This window comes from Vipera ursinii, assembly GCF_947247035.1.
Source record: "Vipera ursinii genome assembly, chromosome: 5".
NCBI lineage: Eukaryota > Metazoa > Chordata > Lepidosauria > Squamata > Viperidae > Vipera > Vipera ursinii.
In genome coordinates this window covers 79,441,615-79,461,262 of record NC_139518.1, presented here as the reverse complement: position 1 = coordinate 79,461,262, position 19,648 = coordinate 79,441,615, and the positions used below count along the sequence as shown (strand labels likewise).

At 37.3% G+C, this 19,648-nt stretch overlaps 1 protein-coding gene across 3 annotated transcripts in view; it reads left to right on the top strand.

Annotated features, from left to right (window-relative positions):
* MCU (mitochondrial calcium uniporter) overlaps positions 1-19,648 on the top strand; it is a 151,420-nt gene that overhangs the window by 113,872 nt on the left and 17,900 nt on the right. For all 3 annotated transcript variants that reach the window (XM_083364815.1, XM_083364813.1, XM_083364814.1), the window contains one exon: positions 18,804-18,873. In XM_083364815.1, coding sequence (XP_083220941.1) covers positions 18,834-18,873 — 40 coding nt within the window. In that variant the 5' untranslated portion in view covers positions 18,804-18,833. The remainder of the gene's footprint in view (positions 1-18,803; positions 18,874-19,648) is intronic.

Below are 19,648 nucleotides of genomic sequence, written 5' to 3'. Positions count from 1 at the left end.
GTTTTGGCTTTGACTATATAAAGCACAGCTCTAAAAATTGCTTCATTAATGCTTGAATTTCCTTTTCCAACTTCTTCTATACAGCTAATTACCATTTAATAAAAAGTAAATGTGTTGCTGCATTTGTTTCTAAGTACTGATAAAGTAGGTGCACAACCTTACAGGGAAAGTTACATGTTGCCTTAGTTTTGGAAAAACTATGTAAAATATGAAAATAAACATATAGAGTATAGCAGCCTTATGCTAGCTTGAATTGGTGTTTGTAAAAACTAAAATACTAGAATTATTATAGTAGTTAGTGTCTATAATTCTGTATGGTTTTCTAAAACAATTGAACACGGGAAAGGCAGCGTTTGCTGTTGTAAACTGGCTCTTGGATATGAAATAATTACTGAGTGCAAATCTTGTTAAAAGACTTTATGTTAAATCTTTGTTTATATTATTTGTATAAAAGGTGTTGAGTTATTCCGTTGCTCTGGTGATCCAATTCTTATTACAGTCATAGGCCAGTATATTTCTGGTGATGATTTTGCCATGCCTCTGTGGTTACTGAAAGTATTTCCATGACTCACCAGGTATTCTGGGACATAGTCCAAGAATAATTGAGTGTTGAAAGCTAGTGCCTTCAATCCGAAATGAAAAACAATATATTCTCTATTTGCGAAAGAGAGAGAAAGAGAGAGACAATATCCCCTAATGTTTATAGTATAAAGAGAAGTGCTTACTCTAGGTGATCTGTAGTCTTTTTGCAATTCAATAATAACCTTATTAAATATTATGTAAGATATAAAATACTTCTTTATTAGTTTTTTTTAAACCAATATTTTGATTCCTTAGACATTGTTCAACCATATACAACATTAAGGGCAGACATTGTTCACCCATATACAACATTAAGGGAAGACATTGTTCACGCAACATCAGAAGCTTTAGACTATAATACTGTATATCTTAAAAGTAAATCCTATTGATCATAATGGGATTCAATGGGGAATGACCTTATTTGCCTCTTAACAGCAGCCTGCAGTCACTGAAATACTGTATCTTCAAGAAAATGTGGAGAAAAGGTTGCAAATGGGTCGTCATCTTTTTAAAAGCTTTCTTTGAATAAATGGTTAGTTTCTAAAACTTTTTTTTTAACCTGAATAAATATGAAGTGTGTTTAAAGTGAACTATACATCATTGCTAAGCATTCTTGAATGTTTTTGTAGGAAAAGGATGCAGGAAATAGGACTGTAAACATGATACAGAATATGTTACAGTTTCGAGAAACTGGAATGACATGAACTCATTAGGCTATAATTCCTTTTGTAAAGATGTCATAAAATAATTTAGTGACTCTTAATTGTAGCACTGATAAGTACAAATTTTGTGTGGCTTAATGAATGTGTTTTGCAAGTAGATATGAGAAAAATCTATGAATATAGATTTATTTCTGCTTCTGTGTGTATATTGCTAGGCAACTTAAATTTAATATTACCGAGCAGAAAAAAGAAATTAACTGACCCTGCCTTCACTTTCTTTTCTTCAGCAAGCATGGATTATTTTGCTTTTGCATTTTGTTGCTATTAACAACCGTGCCTTGGAGATTGATTCAAAGTTAAGTCCTACATTTAATGAATTAACCTAAAAGGTGGGCTCCTGAACTTAAATACTCATAAGGTAAAGGTAAAAGGTAAAGGTTCCCCCGCACATGCGTGCTAGTCGTTTCTGACTCTAGGGGCTGGTGCTCATCTCCGTTTCAAAGCCGAAGAGCCAGCGCTGGTCTGAGGACGTCTCCGTGGTTATGTGGCCGGCATGACTAGACGCCAAAGGAGCACGGAACGCTGTTACTTTCCCACCGTAGTGGTCCCTATTTTTCTACTTGCATTTTTACGTGCTTTCGAACTGCTAGGTTGGCAGAAGCTGGGACGAGTAACAGGTGCTCACTCTGTTACGCGGCACTCGGGATTCGACCCGCCAAACTGCCGACCATCTGATTGACAAGCTCAGTGTCCTAACCCACTGAGCCACCGCGTCCCTTCTAAATACTCATAAACCTTTGTGTAAAATAAGAAAGGAGTAGGAGATGGCAATTGTTGTATACAAACTTCCAAAAAGCATTGTGCTTCGTGCATTTTAAGTGATGTTTCTAAGATGATTCCATGCTAGGTTTTGTGTTCCATGTGTATAGTCTTTGCCAAAGGAAGAGGTGGCCATATTAAAGAACAATCATCCTTTCCTTCTGCTTGTCCTGTACAACAGGGGCCCCCAACCTATGGTCTGCAGCCCGATACCAGGCCATGGCCTGTTGGCCACTGGTCCCCGGGAATAGCTGGTGAGCCCTGCCCCACACGCGGTAGCACCACCGTGCGGGCACTAGCAGTCCCATTTACACATGTGTGGGGATGCTAGCACCGTTGTCATCACACAGGCGGCAGCAGCCCATTTGCATATGTGCACAGGCATCAGTGTGCACGCCACGGGTGCGTGCAACCCACATGCGCATGTGTTTGCAGAGCAACACCATCATGCTTGCACCTGTTTGCGCATGTGCGCGCAGGACTGTGCAGGCACATTTCCCTCTGTTCCCATTCCTTCTGGGCTGGCAAGCTGGGAAACTGCTCTACAATATCAATAACAGTAAAATTCCAGTTCCCTCTGCAAAATATATATGTCACCGTACTTTTACTTCACAAGCTCAACTACATCAACTTATTAAAAGATAGGCTGTATATGTCTTTGTTGTTCTTATTGTGTGGCATTGTCCTCAGAAGACAATTGTTAATTAATAATCATCCTCAAATGCTTAATAAAAAGTGAAGCAAATGCAACTAGGCAAAAATAAAGTTTAATAGTCTTTTGTGCGGCCTTATAAAAATGACATTCATGTTGAAATGTATATGTATGTATATATGTGTATATGTGTGTGTGTGTGTGTATACACACACACACACACACACAGATATATATATATATATATATATATATATATATATATATATATATATATATATATATATATATATATATATATATATATATATATATATATATATATATATATATATACAGTCATGGCCGAAATTGTTGGCACCCCAGAAATTTTTCCAGAAAATCAAGTATTTCTCACAGAAAAGTATTGCAGGAACACATGTTTTGCTATACACAGGTTTATTCCCTTTGTGTGTATTGGAACACAACAAAAAAGGGAGGAAAAAAAGCAAATTGGACATAATATCAAACAAAACTCCAAAAATGGGCCGGACAAAATTATTGGCACCCTTTCAAAATTGTGGGTAAACAAGACTGTTTCAAGCATGTGATGCTCCTTTAAACTCACCTGGGGCAAGTAACAGGTGTGGGCAATATAAAAATCACACCTGAAAGCAGATAAAAAGGAGAGAAGTTCACTTAGTCTTTGCATTGTGTGTCTGTGTGTGCCACGCTAAGCAAGGACAACAGAAAGAGGAGAAGAGAACTGTCTGAGGACTTGAGAACCAAAATTGTGGACAAATATCAACAATCTAAAGGTTACAAGTCCATCTCCAGAGATCTAGCTTTGCCTTTGTCCACAGTGCGCAACATTATCAAGAAGTTTGCAACCCATGGCACTGTAGCGAATCTCCCTGGTCGTGGACAGAAGAGAAAAATTGATGAAAGGTTGCAATGCAGGATAGTCCAGATGGTGGATAAGCATCCCCAAACAAGTTCCAAAGAAATGCAAGCTGTCCTGCAGGCTCAGGGAGCATCAGTGTCGGTGCGAACTATCCGTCAACATTTAAATGACATGAAACGCTATTGCAGGAGACCCAGGAGGACCCCACTGCTGACACAGAGACATAAAAAAGCAAGATTACAGTTTGCCAAAATGTACTTGAGTAAGCCAAAATCCTTCTGGGAAAACGTCTTGTGGACAGATGAGACTAGGATAGAGCTTTTTGGTAAAGCACATCATTTTACTGTTTACCGAAAATGAAATGAGACCTACAAAGAAAAGAACACAGTACCTACAGTGAAATATGGTGGAGATTCAATGATGTTTTGGGGTTGTTTTGCTACTTCTGGCACTGGGTGCCTTGAATGTGTGCAAGGCATCATGAAATCTGAGGATTACCAAAGGATTTTGGGTCGCACTGTAGAGCCCAGTGTCAGAAAGCTGGGTTTGCATCCGAGATCTTGGGTCTTCCAGCAGGACAATGACCCCAAACATACGTCAAAAAGCACCCAGAAATGGATGGCAAGAAAGCGCTGGAGAGTTCTGAAGTGGCCAGCAATGAGTCCAGATCTGAATCCCATTGAACACCTGTGGAGAGATCTTAAAATTGCTGTTGGGAAAAGGTGCCCTTCCAATAAGAGAGACCTGGAGCAGTTTGCAAAGGAAGAGTGGTCCAAAATTCTGGGTGAGAGGTGTAAGAAGCTTATTGATGGTTATAGGAAGCGACTGATTTCAGTTATTTTTTCCAAAGGGTGTGCAACCAAATATTAAGTTAAGGGTGCCAATAATTTTGTCCGGCCCATTTTTGGAGTTTTGTTTGACATTATGTCCAATTTGCTTTTTCCCCCTCCCTTTTTTGTTGTGTTCCAATACACACAAAGGGAATAAACCTGTGTATAGCAAAACATGTGTTCCTGCAATACTTTTCTGTGAGAAATACTTGATTTTCTGGAAAAATTTCTGGGGTGCCAACAATTTCGGCCATGACTGTATATATATGTATGTATATATATATGTATATATATATAAAGTCTCTTTAACTAGGACAATGATTTTTGAACCAAGGTACCTCAAATGGGTTAACTTATTTAATGTGTCCAAAATCCAGGACCTGATGACTCCTGAGGGAAATTTGGAGACGTTATAGCTATTAGCAGCTGTTGCTTCACTGCTAAGCTGCTGCTGCAGTCATGTGATCCTCATTTTCAATATTTCACGACAGTTTCCCAGCCACTCTTGCAATCCCTCACCTCTTCCCCACCCAGCAGCAGCCAATTATTGTGGGGAGGGTAGGAAGGGAAGGCAGATTTCCAATGCTCCCTGCCAGATTCCTATTCAATTAGAAAGGATGTCAGAAGTCATTCCTGCTCCCACTGCTTTTTTACCTACCCTTGGTCATTCTTTTTCTCTGTTTAGGTAAGGAAATATTTCCAAAACAATGACCCTATGGGATATAGGGTGTCTAGTATTATTAACATTTACAGCACATTCAGATTATGCTATATTTTAAAAAATGATTCCCCCAGGAGCTAATACATTTATTGTTAAGCAGTATTGGAGGTTTAGTATCATTACTGAACCACAAATTTCTGCAGGGAAGAAGAATATTAAGGTCTATCACGTTGAATATAATGCCTTTAAAATTGATTTTCAGATATCTGAGACTGCCCTGCATTTAGAAACCAAATAGGAGTCATAATCACATTCTTCTATGCAGACCACTGAAATGATTATTGTCATGATGGGAATGACAATGGAAGAGTTCCATCATTTTTTTACAGTTCTTCAGAACAATACAGTTGAAAATAATCTACAGTAGGTTGTAAACTATACACATCTATGGGCAAGGATAAAATATACAGTACATTACTTGGAGAATGGGTGTTAAGGACCACAGTCTTGAAGACAAAGCGAAATATATATTATTACTTTTATATCTCCATAGGTTATTTAGTTTCTTAAAAATCTTTTAATATGAATAGCAAAATTAATGTGTAGCTATATTTCTTAAACATTTTTACTCTACATCATAGTATGACATGGTACTCATGTCTAGGAAACAATAAAAGTGCATTTGCAATCTGATGTATGTATTCATTCTTTGAGAGCTATTTTGAAATGCTTACTTTCAAGCATTTAACTAGAAGCTTCTAATTAAATTCTAAGTTAAACTAACATTTTTATTTTAATGTTTTAAAGTTTCCAGCTTGAATGGGAGAACTTCCTTGATGGCTTTAGAGCATATGTGGATTTGAACTCCCAGAATTCTCCAGCCAGCACAGAATTCTGGGAGTTGAATTCCATATATTTAAAGTTGCCAAAGATTGAGAAACATTGCATTAAAGAGTAGGAGTAGATTTAAATCAAAGGGTTTAATTATCTCCATGTGTCTCCAGTTTCATGAAACAGGAACTTTCACTACTTTATACAGAGTAATACAAAACTGCCCTCAACTGTGCCTCACAGATGGGTTTGTTATTATCTTTTATATGGCTTTAAATGAGAGATGAAATAGCATACTCAAGGCAAAATTGCTTAGAGGTACATTGTCTTCCCTCTTTTGGTAGCTACCATCTGTGAACAATGTGGCGGGGTTAATTTGAGGACTCTGAACATAGCAATAATTTAAGAACCTTCTTTGTGTGTATTATTTGCTTAATAAATACTTATTTGGGGTAAATATTAGCAGAAAGTAAAGAGGAACTTTCAAGCCATAAGAATAATAGAAAAACAGTTCTTTGAAGTTTCATTTCAATTGCCAACTTCTCAAATAAGAGCCACATACTGTTCATTAAGAAGAAATGTTACACAGGTAGTCCTTGACTTATGACCATAATGGAGTCTATTCATCACAGTTGTAAGTTGGTGATCGTAAAATGGGTCACACATGTGACCGACTCGATTTTTAACAGAATGCCATGGTCATTAACTGAATAACCTTATTGAAATCCAGAAGTAAATGCCACATTTCACCAAATGTCATAAAGCAGCCATGTGGCCGTGACACACTGCAAGCGGTTGTAAGTGTAGGCACGTGACTGGGGAAAACGGCAGTTGGAGTTTCAAATCAGGTCATAGATACCCCCTAGGGAGGTCCATCATAACTTTGAATGGTTGCGACCGGTTGTAAGACAAGGACTACTTGTACGGATATGTTAGAGATTCTGATATATTTGTCAAATATGGCTGCGCTTCTCTACAGATGTCATCATGCAAAACTAAGCACAAGTAAGTGCTGTCTTCCTCTTGATTCCCCTCCACAATAACTCTTACTAATCCCATTTTTCCTACTTTCTTATCTTCACCATCTGATACATTAGTTCAGATTATGCATTAGTTTAACAGGAAAGGGAGGAAAACAATTTTCCAGAAAAGAAAATACCATATTTTGAATCAATATAGCAGTAACAGAAGATACACTATATTATATTTTGAAGTCTAAATCGTCTAGTTATTTAAAAGTGTCCTATATGAATATTCCTAAAAGAGCCCTAGAAAAAGACTTTGCACAAACTGAATTTGGTACTAATCAAAACCTATGTTTAGTGTTATAACTCAGGATTCGTAAAATGATAATTACTTAGTCTATCAATAGAGTAATCTTTGCCTATTGGCAAAATTCCGATAGACTGGTTAACAAGTATCACACCATTTGCCCAAATGTGTCAATTAGGTGCACAGAACCTGATCTGAAGAATGAGCTTTAAAAATGACGTCAGCATATATTACCAGTATATCATCAGCATAATGCACCAATTTATATTCTAATGAATTATGTAACACACAAAACCCAGGGATATTATGTTGTTGTCTAATACCACAAACTAAGGAGTCTAAACAAATCTCAAAATCAAAGGTTCTAAGGAACCTTATGAATATATTGGTATTGTATGTATGAGATATACATTATTATTATTATTATTATTATTATTATTATTATTATTATTATTATTATTATTATTATTATTATTTGTATACCGCCCTTCTCCCAAAGGACTCAGGGCGGTGAACAGGGCAATACATGTTAAAAGACAAAATACAAAAATTAAAAGAGATTAAACAAAATGCCCACAACTATAACTATAGATTAAAACACATTAAACAGTAATAAAACCCAACCCCATCCCATCAGGCCAGGCCGGCTTGTTCGAAGAGATAAGTCTTTAGATCGTGCCGGAAGGAGCGGAGGTCGGGCGCCATCCGGAGCTCAACCGGAAGATGGTTCCATAAATCCGGTGCGCCCACAGAGAACGCCCTCCCCCTGGGGGCCACCAGTCGACATTCTTTGACCGGTGGCACCCTGAGGAGGCCCTCTCTGTGGGAGCGTACTGGGCGGAGGGAGGTTGATGCCGGCCGCAGGTGCTCCCTAAATATTCAATATTTCTATCCACAATTACATTTGTATAGACAAAGGTCCAGATTTCATTATCCTAACCTAGTCTAGCAGCTCACATTATAGCCAGCTTCATTAAGATAAATATTTAATGCTTCCTATCAATAAAGGGATATGTCTATCTCACATAGAAGGGAAATAATTGATAAATTCAATACATATGCTAAAATGAGTAATCAAAGTATTAATTTCAGTTTGGAACAGTTAATAGAATATCCTTCAATTTGACCATACTTTGGGTTGGCAGGGGGGGGGCTGATAGAGAATATGGATAAATTGTTTAGGTAATCCACATTTGGATGAGGTAATGTGTATATATTATCTATATATTTCCACATTTAGCAATAGAATTGCAACTTCATATTTTTTATATTTATTCAGCTGACTCAAATCTACAAATCTGTAATCTGAGTAGCTTTGATAAAGTGGATTATTCTACTGGTGAAGGGAACTCTTATTAAAATCTGTTTAGCAATTAATGTTTTCATATCAACATTATTCAATAAAACAGATTAATAATTAGCATATAACGTATAATCTAGTAAATGAATGTTTTATACTATTCCGCAAGGAATGGTATTCTAATATCATATTCCAAATAACTTTTTTCATCTCATCTGTGGTCAGAAGAAGAATAATTGTGAAGAAACCAACCGCAGAATGTCAATTTTACCTCTTTATCTTCATCAGATGAATTCTTACATTTAACATATTTATCCAGGTAAAAAAACATATATATTTTTTGGTATGCTGCTGAATCTTTTACCATTTTCCTAGTATGTTTGGTCCAACATAAACTCAGTTTGATATGATAATATATTTTTCAATTCATATTTAGTTTATTGTATTCCTGTATAGACTGGTAGTGGGACATTTCTCTCCAGAGTATTTTCAACTTACCTTTCAAACTAGTTTCATATTTTTTTTAGTTTCTTATTTGATAAGGGTGCAATAATGTGACTGCACTTTTAAGTCTTGTAACTTTCCTATTCAAAAATTAAGGAAGTTGCCGTTCCTCTATTAAATTCAAAATATTGAAGAGTCTCAGAACTCCTATGCTTTATGCATTCAGTAGAAAAACATTGAAATGCCAGCTTCCGTATGGTTCACTGTAAATTCACTGTAAATTTAAATTAATTCAACTGTGATGTGTTGCCTAAACGATGTTGAAGAGACCAAAACATACTGTATTTTCCGGCGTATAAGACGACTGGGCGTATAAGACGACCCCCTACATTTCCTGTTAAATTATAGGGTTTGGGCTATACTTGCCATATAAGACTACCCCTCTTCCAACGCACACCAAATAAAAATTAAAAAACATCAGATTTGATTTTAATATGGTAATTTTAATTCAAATGCTTATGACATGCAGGTACTTGGTAGGAAAACTGTCACTTATAAACATAAGGCTGTTTGTCATCAAACATGTAAACATAAAACAGTGCAAGTGGATTAAACTTTTCCTAATTCACTCTAAAGCTTTCCAAATGGGAGATCCGCTCCAGGTTTTCCAGCCAGCCCGCCCAGTTCCTGAGTCAAATGTGTCCTTAGAGCTAAGCCGCTGCTCTGGCTGCTGGCTTCCCCACCTGCCTTTCAAGTTGGGATAGACTGCAGCTGCTCTTCAACTTTAGAAGGAAAGATGCCCAGACCCCAGCCTGTAAAAAATCACAGACTGCAGCTTCTTCTCCAATTGGTCCCGCTTTCCCTGCGCAGACCAAATGGGAGATCCGCTCCAGGTTTTCCAGCCAGCCCTGTCCCTAAAGTTTCAGCACCTGGCGTATAAGAAGACCCCTGACTTTTGAAAAGATTTTCATGGGTTAAAAAGTCATCTTATATGCCAGAAAATATGGTAATTCTAAAAATTTTGATGTGGAATAAGAATGGTACTGCTGTTATCTATACCGTGTATGGCATAGTGCCTGGTTATCTCAGAAACCACTTATTTGCAACTGTTCTGCCCATCCAGAAGTTCTAGCAGGGTGTTTTGTACCAGCCTACGTGAGTCCTTGTTAACTCAAAAGGACAAACCCCTCTTCCAACAAGTAGGCTGAAAACGCAGGAAAACAAACCCCTTTGAACATTATTTACAGACCTGCAAAATGTCCCAAAAGCAAAGGCAAACAAAACACGATTCAAACGGAGAATTGTCCAAAAGCAAACAGAACATGATTCAAGCAGAGAATTGTTTACAGGCAAGGCAATCAGAACATGATCCCATGAAACTTGAGTCCTTTGCAAACGGTTGCCTTCAGCAACCAGCACCGCCCACACCTTCCCTTAATATTATTGTATTAATTTTATTGTAATTGGGCTGCATTATTTAATTCTTTTTTAACTTTTGTACACTGTATTTTTATTGTATTTGCCCTGTACACCGCCCTGAGTCCTTCGGGAGAAGGGCGGTATAGAAATAATAATAATAATAATAATAATAATAATAATAATAATAATAATAATAATAATAATAATTATTATTATTATTATTATTATTATTATTATTATTATTATTATTATTATTATTATTATTATTATTATTATTATTATGCAGCCCCAAGGCGTGGCTTCTCAATGCTTTCTCCTTCGCCCTTGGAGTCGCCCCATTGCCTCCCTCTGTCCTGATCTTGTTGCTTGTCGGCATTTTCAAATGTCTATGATATCTTCCAGCTGTGAGTCCTCAGAGTCTGACTCAGCTTCCCAGCACAGCTGGGTCTCAGCCTGAGCACAAGTGGAAGGGCCAGGCTCTTCATCAGATTGTAAGTCCTGGAGCTCATCAGAGCCTTCCTCTGACTCTGATGGCTCTCCAGACCCCTCCTCCTCCTCCTCTGATTTCCCAGACTCAACTACCAAGTCCACTGGCATGCACAATACAGGGTAGGTACACTTCAGGTTTCCTGTATTAAACATTGCCATCTTGTGGGACCAAAAGAAGCATTCCTTCTCTGGGATGGCCCCCTTCCTCTGGAACTTGGTTTCTCTAGAGATAAGGACTGCGATGTCTTTTATAAAATTTACCAAATTTCAGTTCCACAAAATGTATAGTTCTGGATTTCGGAGTCATTCTGTAACTTAGTCCCTTTGTGGTGCCTTAGTTCAAAAATGGTTTTCCTACAACGCACCGTTTCATCCGGATAAAGGTTACAACAAACTAGAGAGTTTTAATAGTATGTAGATTTTATGACATAAACTATCATAAAACATTTCATGACATAATACAAAATGTCATAAACCATTCCCAGTGGTCAACTCTTGATATTTTGTTTGCATTCAACAGTTCAACATGGGCTGTTGAACTTAAACTATCTCCCTGAATTTTTAACAACTTTTCCAGCGAAGGCATTGTATTAAAAACTTTGCCATTGTTAAAGGCACTGAGGAATCTGGTAAGTAAATATTTCTGAAACAATGATCCAGTGGGTCATGGGATATCTAATACTTTATTGGAGTCATTTTCCTGTCTCATATTTGTTTCCTAGGCCATAGAGCTGAAGCACGTTTTCCTCCTCACTATTTCCAACTTTGCCATTCCAGTCTCCAATCACAAGCAGCACATCTTGCTTGTATATTCTTGTTGATTTCAGATTCAATCTGACTGGACAGTTGTTAGTTTCCTCTTGTGTGTCAGTGGTTGGAACGTAAACTCAGGAACTCTCCTACTAAAGAATTGTCCAAAGCGTAAAGGATATTATTTAGTCACTGACTGCATTGTACGCAAACAGATACTCTCCAACTTATGATTACAATTGAGCTAACATTTCTATTGCTAAGTGAGACAGTTGTTAAGCGAGTTGTGCCCCATTTTACGATCTTTCTTGCCACAGTTGTTAAGTGAATTGCTGCAGTTGTTCAGTTAGCAGCTGGTTGTTAATTAAATCTGGCTTCCCCCGCTGACTTTGTTTGTCGGAAGGTCACAAAAGGAGATTTCATGACCCCAGGACACTGCAACCGTCATAAACATGAAGCGGTTGCCAAGTGTCTGAATTTTGATCACAGGACCCTGGGGATGCCGCAGTGGTCTTAAGTATACAAAATGGTCGCAATCACTTTTTTCAATGCTGTTGTAACTTTGAAGGATCACTAAACAAACTGTTGTAAGTTGACTCCCTGTAGTGTCTTTGTTACTGTATATCTTTCTTGACTATGGAATCATCCCGAATGCTTCATAGTGTTTTTCCGCCCTGAGTAGTAAACCGTAGGAGCCTATGACTACAAGTGTCCAATTCCTGTGCACTGCAATTTGCTGATGCTTAGGATATCAAAGTGTGGCCGATTCATTTCATATTTTATTGTGTGTAGAGCTTTATCTCATTCATGCTTTGTACATTCTATATTCCCGCTCTGATTCCGTCTTTGCAGCTATGGAGTTTCTTCTCCTAAATGTCAGCATCAGCACCTAAACATCTCAAATGCTTTAATCTAGCTGTGTCATAAACAGTATTAATATTATATTAATATACGACCAACAATCTTCGCTGGTATGGTGAGTTTCTAGCTGTTTCTGAACTGTTGGTGAGACCGTTAAAAGTTGTTGGCACTGTTTGAAATTGTTCTGCCGGCAGCAAGATCTGACTGCTGGCCCAGTGATGTATTCTATTGCAAATCAGAGCATTTTCAAAAGGAGGCAGAGGAGAGGTCCCAGGGCTTATGGAGCAAAGGACCTGGATGAGGCTGTCGGCAGGCCCAGAGGAAGAGAGAGAGGCTTTTGGAGGAGTTGGTGGTGGCAGCAGCACGCTCCAGGAGTGAAAAGAAGCGAGGCCCCTTTAAGGAAAAGGTGGAAGAGACAGGATCAGAAAAAGGAAAGGAAGCGAGGTTGTCATGCAAGGAATAATTTGAGGGCTAATCCACATGGAGCTCCATTTTCATCTGTCCTGTTTGCCATCATTCACTCTTTAGAGACTAAAATGGACTATCTGAAACTTGAGCTGGCCACAAACAAGGAGTGTATATCGGAGATGGTGGCCCTTTGGTGGCTGTATGCAACAAAATTTCATTTTGATATATGCCGATTGGTGTACGTTCAAAGTGACAATAAAGTTGTTGTTGTTGTATTAATATATAAAACCAGAAGTTCTTTCTCAATTAGCACATGAAATGACATCAGATCTGAGAAATGATGCAAAATATCAAGGAAACATCAAAGGAATTTACTTTAAGAGTCAGCATATATCTTTGTAGGAATGTTACTTTTCAGCATATCCACCATCTTTTGGAATGTAAAACATGACACCATTTTGAAGTTATCTGAACATGTTCCGCAGTTGTGTTTTACTTATAGCACTGATCCCATTTGTTATCCTAAAATTTTTACTCAATATTCAATTTATTTATTCATCTTGAATAAATTTCCTCTCTGTGGTGCTTTATGCATAGTTTATATCTTATATAGAAGTGAAGTTATTAAAAAAATCAGACCGCACAAAATTAACTTTATGGTCATGTATACATTGTATGTGACCATCTTTAAAACTTAACCACTTCAAAAATAATATGTACTTAGATCCTAACCCTTCCCAAATATGTAATATTGGAAACTGGTGTGAAGGAATTAAAATGTCCTTAAATGCTTTTTTAGTTATCAAGCATCTTCACTACATTATTGCTACAATTGAATTGTAGCTTATTTGGCAAGAAAACCTGGAAGAAAAATTGTAATTCTAGTTGTGATTCGCTGTCCGCGTTTTTCACTTAAACTCATTACTTCACCTTAAATGGTAAATTCTGGGTATTCAGAGACCTGAGGTAATCAAGCCATTGGAACAGACACACAAAAGGCAAGAACTGTAAACAAGGATGGTTTGCAGGATTGAAAAAAACAGTTATATGTTGAGAATGTTTTATATAATTCCTAGCTGAAGCAGAGAGCTTTATAATTCATAGGAATAGGACACAAATAGCATTTGAATGAGCTGGAAAGATATTCTGTTGCCTGAATATTTTGGGATTGGAAGAGAATATGTATCCAGCTCTGCTCTCATCTTGCTATTGCCAGGAGAATAGTATCTATTGATTGTTATATAAATTTTATATTCATATGTACAGTGCACATGCATATATAAAATATATTTATCTGCATGCTCTCTAGTCTTTGAATTAGCAAAATTTGATCTTTAACAGTCAATGTAAAAGATTTTTTTTCCGGCATTTTCTTTCAGATTCAGGATGAAACCACTTTTCATATTCCATTGCGCTCCAGCCATCAAAACAAACAGGATGCTTCCTGTAAAAATTCCGTGGAAATAGCAACTGTATAATTTAAAAAACTTTCTGATTATATTATGTTGACTTTTGAGATCTTAAACATTGCCCTGAGCTGATGTAATAGAAAGAAAATCACTCCGTGTCCATCAGTTATTTGTTGTTTAACTGAAATTCATTTAGTAGTAATTGCAGAGGTTTCTAAAATTTCTTAATCTCTATACGTAGTTTGTTAAATTACCCACATTAGCTACTTATTGACTATTCAATAAGACATAAACTCACACTTACACATGTGCACACGTGCATGTGCACAACTGAAGCATGGTTTTGCACACCGTTTACTTGACAGCTAAAAATTGCTTGAGGAAAGCTTAGAGCAATCTCTGATGTTACTGGGATTATAGCCAATAGATTTTAAGGCACTGCTTGTGTGAGCCAAAAATTGATTTTCATTTCATAGTGGAGAGCTTGGAAGCAAGTTTTTTTTTCTTTCCTGCCATAGGCAGTTAATTAGCTGAACTCTAGATCAGTATAACTGAATTCATTTTTGAGGATCTGCATACATTATGATATAAATATTTTTAATTTTCTTATCTACTAATCTTTGACTGCAAGTACAATTCCTTCAGAGGTTTGATAATTGACTGAGTGCCAATGTTAGATTTTGTCCTAAAATAAGAAATTGAAAATGTACAAAATTATCCCAGGGATTTTTAGAATATGTTCACCAAGTATGCTAAATATGGAAGCAACTGCAAGCAGCATGTACTGCTTGCAATTACCGTATGTAAATATGTAAGTTGCATCATGTTTACTAATAATATAATAATAATATAATATAATAATATAATATAATATAATATAATAATATAATATAATATAATATAATATAATATAATATAATATAATATAATATAATATAATATAATATAATAATATAATAGATATAGATATATCAGAGTAATATATTAGAATAAGCATTATTCTAATATTCTAAAATATTACCTAAATGAATATGAACCAATTTATAAGTTAGCCAACAAGACTTTGAAGTTATTTATTTATTTTTTATTTTATTTTAATTCCATTTATATCCCGCCCTTCTCCGAAGACTCAGGGCGGCTTACAAGCTTAGCAATAGCCTTCATTCTATGTATATGCCTGCTTATTAGGGCTTTCACACACACCCCAAGCGGCATTATTACAAAGTCAGCTTAATTACCCCCAACAATCTGGGTCCTCATTTTAGCTACCTCGGAAGGATGGAAGGCTGAGTCAACCTTGAGCCTGGTGGGATGCGAACCTGCACTAATTGCAGGCAGCTGGTGTTACTTAAGGAGGCATTAGCCCACTGCTCCATCAAGGCTCTTATTTATGAATTTTCCTGCATAGACTGCGTTTTACTGCCCTTCAATATTGAAGCCTACATATAGTTCTACACACTTTTTATCTTACACACTTCTTATTTTAAACTTACTGCTCTGAGTCTTTTGTGAGATGGGATGAACAAAAATGTTGGTCAACAACATGAAAATAATGTAGAGATGCTATGTCTAATACATTTGGGGAAGAGAATGATTTTTTTCCTTCTTTGCTGTTTAGGGTCTTCTAAATTTATTTATTTATTTCAATTTATTGGTTGCCCAAGTCCAAATAAAACAGGGGCCATTAAAAAATACAAACAAGCTCAGGTTTGGGAATCAATGCCAGATTTTCAAGGCTTTCCTAAGAGTGAGAGGGCCATCCTTGTTATACAAAATAACAAGAGGATTTCAGTTTGATTGCTGTTAGTCTTAGAAAGCATATTGCTGGATTTGGACTACTAGCAAATGTCTACTAAACTGCTGTATAATGTACCCTCACAAATTATAAAATGCCTGGTGTTCAGAGCTTGTGCCGTAGCAGCTGCCACATTTCACATTAGAGGAATTTGTATTTTTTCAGTACTGAAAAAGTTTCTTCAGTCTGCAGAAGGGTGGGTAGTGCACTACATAAAAGTACTTTTTCATAACGTTGGTGTTGTTCTGAGTAAATATCAGTGATTCTTTGCCAAGACAATTTCCCTTGTTTCAGATATACTGATATAGATGATCTTAACAAAATATAAATACTGTAGATTTCAGCACAGTCTTTTTGGACCATGTCCTGAAAAACACGGATTTCATTAAGAAGTAAATGTAGAATTTGTCACTTGTAAATAAGCATTTTCAAAATAGGTCTCATACCTGTGTGCAACTGTAAGCTTCATAGAGTGGGCTAGCTTGCGGGTTCTTAATATTTAAGAATTTATATGAAAGGAAAAAATGACTTGCAACAAGTCCTGTAGTTGTTTGATTGTTCATTTTTACAAAACACACAGAGATTGACTTTAAATTGTAGTAAGTTTTAATTTGAATTATTTGCAAGTTCCATATATTTGTGATGTTGTTTAATTCAATAAACAAGGGAAATGTGTGCAGTTAATACAGAATTATCAGTGCTTCCTAGTTTTCTTCTTACTTTCCCCCCCCCCATTATAACTCTTGTTTTAGTGTGCATATATGTTCACTTTACTCTTGTAAGTTTGCTTGCATAAAATGCACCACACTAATCAATTAGGTGTTAGAGACGCTGGCTGGGATGGCTGAGTATACCCTCTCCTCCTCTTTTAGTGCCACCTTGGTTAAGAACACTTCCAAATGCAATGGTAATAAATCGTAATAAAAAGTCATTTTCTGACCAATGTGCTCATTTACGAGCAAATTTCATGTGCCTGACAATAATGCATGCTAGAATGGATGCTTGGTATGAATGCAGTAGAATAGCTTGCCTCCCGGAGATGTGGGTGCTCCATCACTGGATGTTTTCAAAAATAGACTGGACAACCATTTATCAGGATGGAATGAGGTCTCATGCCTTAAGCAGGGGGTTGGACTAGAACAGACATGTCAAACACAAGGCCCGGGGGCCGGATCTGGCCCACGAAGTGGTTTCATGTGGCCCACGAAGCCATCCTGGAAACAGTGAGGGAACAGCCCCCACTGCCTTGGCCCTGGCTCAGAGACCCTCCTTTTGCCAGAGACCCTCAGATCTGTCCCACTCCTGCCCAGGCCCCCATAGGCACCCTTGATGCGAACGATGTAGAGCTGGCCATGCCCACCCAGTAGGCCATATGCACTCTAGCCACGCCCACCCAGTAGGCCACGCCCACCCTGGCCATACCCACCCGGCCCCTTGAGGGCAACCGCAATGCTGATGCGGCCCTCAATGAAATTGAGTTTGACACCCCTGGACTAGAAGACCTCTTGGGTCCCTTCCTTCTAATGAGAGTAACACCAGCATAGCTGTACAAGAGAATTTTATCTAAATGAAACGTCAGCAACGTTTGTCAAGTCTGTCTCAATCATCTGTGCACTTAGTGACCATCTATCTCATTTAATGACCTGGTTATTGGAACAGAACATAGTCACTAAACAAGCAGTGGATGCATATGACTCTGTTTCTATACAGTATAATAAATAGCCCATTCTGTTAATTCAGCATTCCATTCTTGTCCAATATTATAAAATGTCTAAGATTATAAAATGTTTCCGCTTATGAATCCTCTTGTCTCCATTGGTAACTCCAAATGGAAATTTATCCCCAAAGTGCACTTTAACATTTAATGTCTGCCTGATTTGCCTTTTAAACAATCCAGCGATCAAAAATGAAAGGTATGAGAAATGATTTAGGACACAGGTCTGCAACCCGTGACTCCGGAGCCACATGCGGCTCTTTCAGCCGTCCCCTGCAGCTCCCAGTCCTCTGCCATGTGCAGTCCAAAAAATAAAAAATAAAGTGGGACTAAAAAAGTTCAAACAATCAATTCAAATATGCAGGGTAGGTGCATATCTTGCCTTGGCTCCACTCTTCAGTCAAACCCTGTTCTGCTCATGTGCACATGTACGCGCATGTGCACACATTTTTTGCGGCTCCCAGTTTTTCCTTTTGTGAGGGAACCGGTTCCGAGTGGCTCTTTCACTGTTTCAGGTTGCTGACCCCTGATTTAGGAAAATATTTACATCAAATGGTGTACAGCAGCCTGAGTTTTTCTTCCACTGTTAAGCTGGTTTACTGTCTTCCATGCTGCAGATGTTAGGAAGTGTCATGATTGGTATCACGGCCTGGGTCATCTGAAACAACACAGCATTTATGGTTTTAACAAAAAAACCGTGCTTATTACTATTATCCTTCTCATCTTTCCTATTACCTATTTCCTTATCTTCTCAGCACTATTACTTGGTTGCTTGTATGTTACGGTTTATATTAACCGCTTTATTTAGTATCCTAGTATGATTTATGTTGATTGCTTATTTAGTGTCCTACAACCATCATTGTGTTGTATCTTGATTTAGGATGAATGCATTTTATGATTATAATCAAGTTTGACCACTTGTTGCTTGTATGTACTCTGGGAGCTTATGCACCAGAGACAAATTCCTTGTGTGTCCAATCACACTTGGCCAATAAAGAATTCTAATTGTTATTTTTTTCTAGGCACACCAAAGATTTCCTCCCTTGCAGACTATGGGAGTTGTCTATTGCAGTACTGTAGTGCCCTCTGATGGTAAGTACCCTATGCATAAACCTTTCTTTAAGGGATTTTTTTGTTCATATGCTCAGGGAATTAATTGGTTTTTTAGCTTACTTAATAATTTTGCATTTTTTAAAATGAAAAAAAAGAAAAGAAATTGAAAGAGGAGGTTAACTTAGAGCCAGTACAGTTCTCGGTGTGTGTTTTTTTTAAACCATTTTTCTATTCAAAGAAATTAATGAGGCATCTTGCTTGCTTTAGTCTTTCCACAATACTGAATTGCCAAATGCGGTGCACCGGTTTGGGGGTCGTTTTGTTTTCCTTTGCATATTCTGCTTTGTGAAGAATCTTTCTTCATGGCTTTTTTTTTTTTTTTGTTCGTGACAAAAACAAATAATTCCTTTCCAAGACTGCATTTTTGTAAGCTGTGGAAGGCTGTTTTGAGCTTCTGCTTTTGTTTTTGAAGGTCAGATTTCTTTTGCAGACAGTGTCAATGACCCCTGTACTGCTGTTTCCCCTTCAAAAGCCAGCTTGTATGTATTCTGTGCATTTATTATAGTTCTGCATTCTTTCTGTTTTGCAAATATATCAGTTGATGAAATTTTCACAACTGATGCTTTAAGACCATTGCTTTGTTTTCTGCATCTCATGCAGGAATTTGAAATGCAAATCTTAAGCTGGCAGGGCAGGTTTCAGCTTTCTCTGCTGTGCATTCACATCACCTACCATGTGTAACTAAATAGTATTGGTTGAGTTTCTTAATCAAATTCCTTTAATGGTATTTGCTTCTTAATACAACTTAATCTGT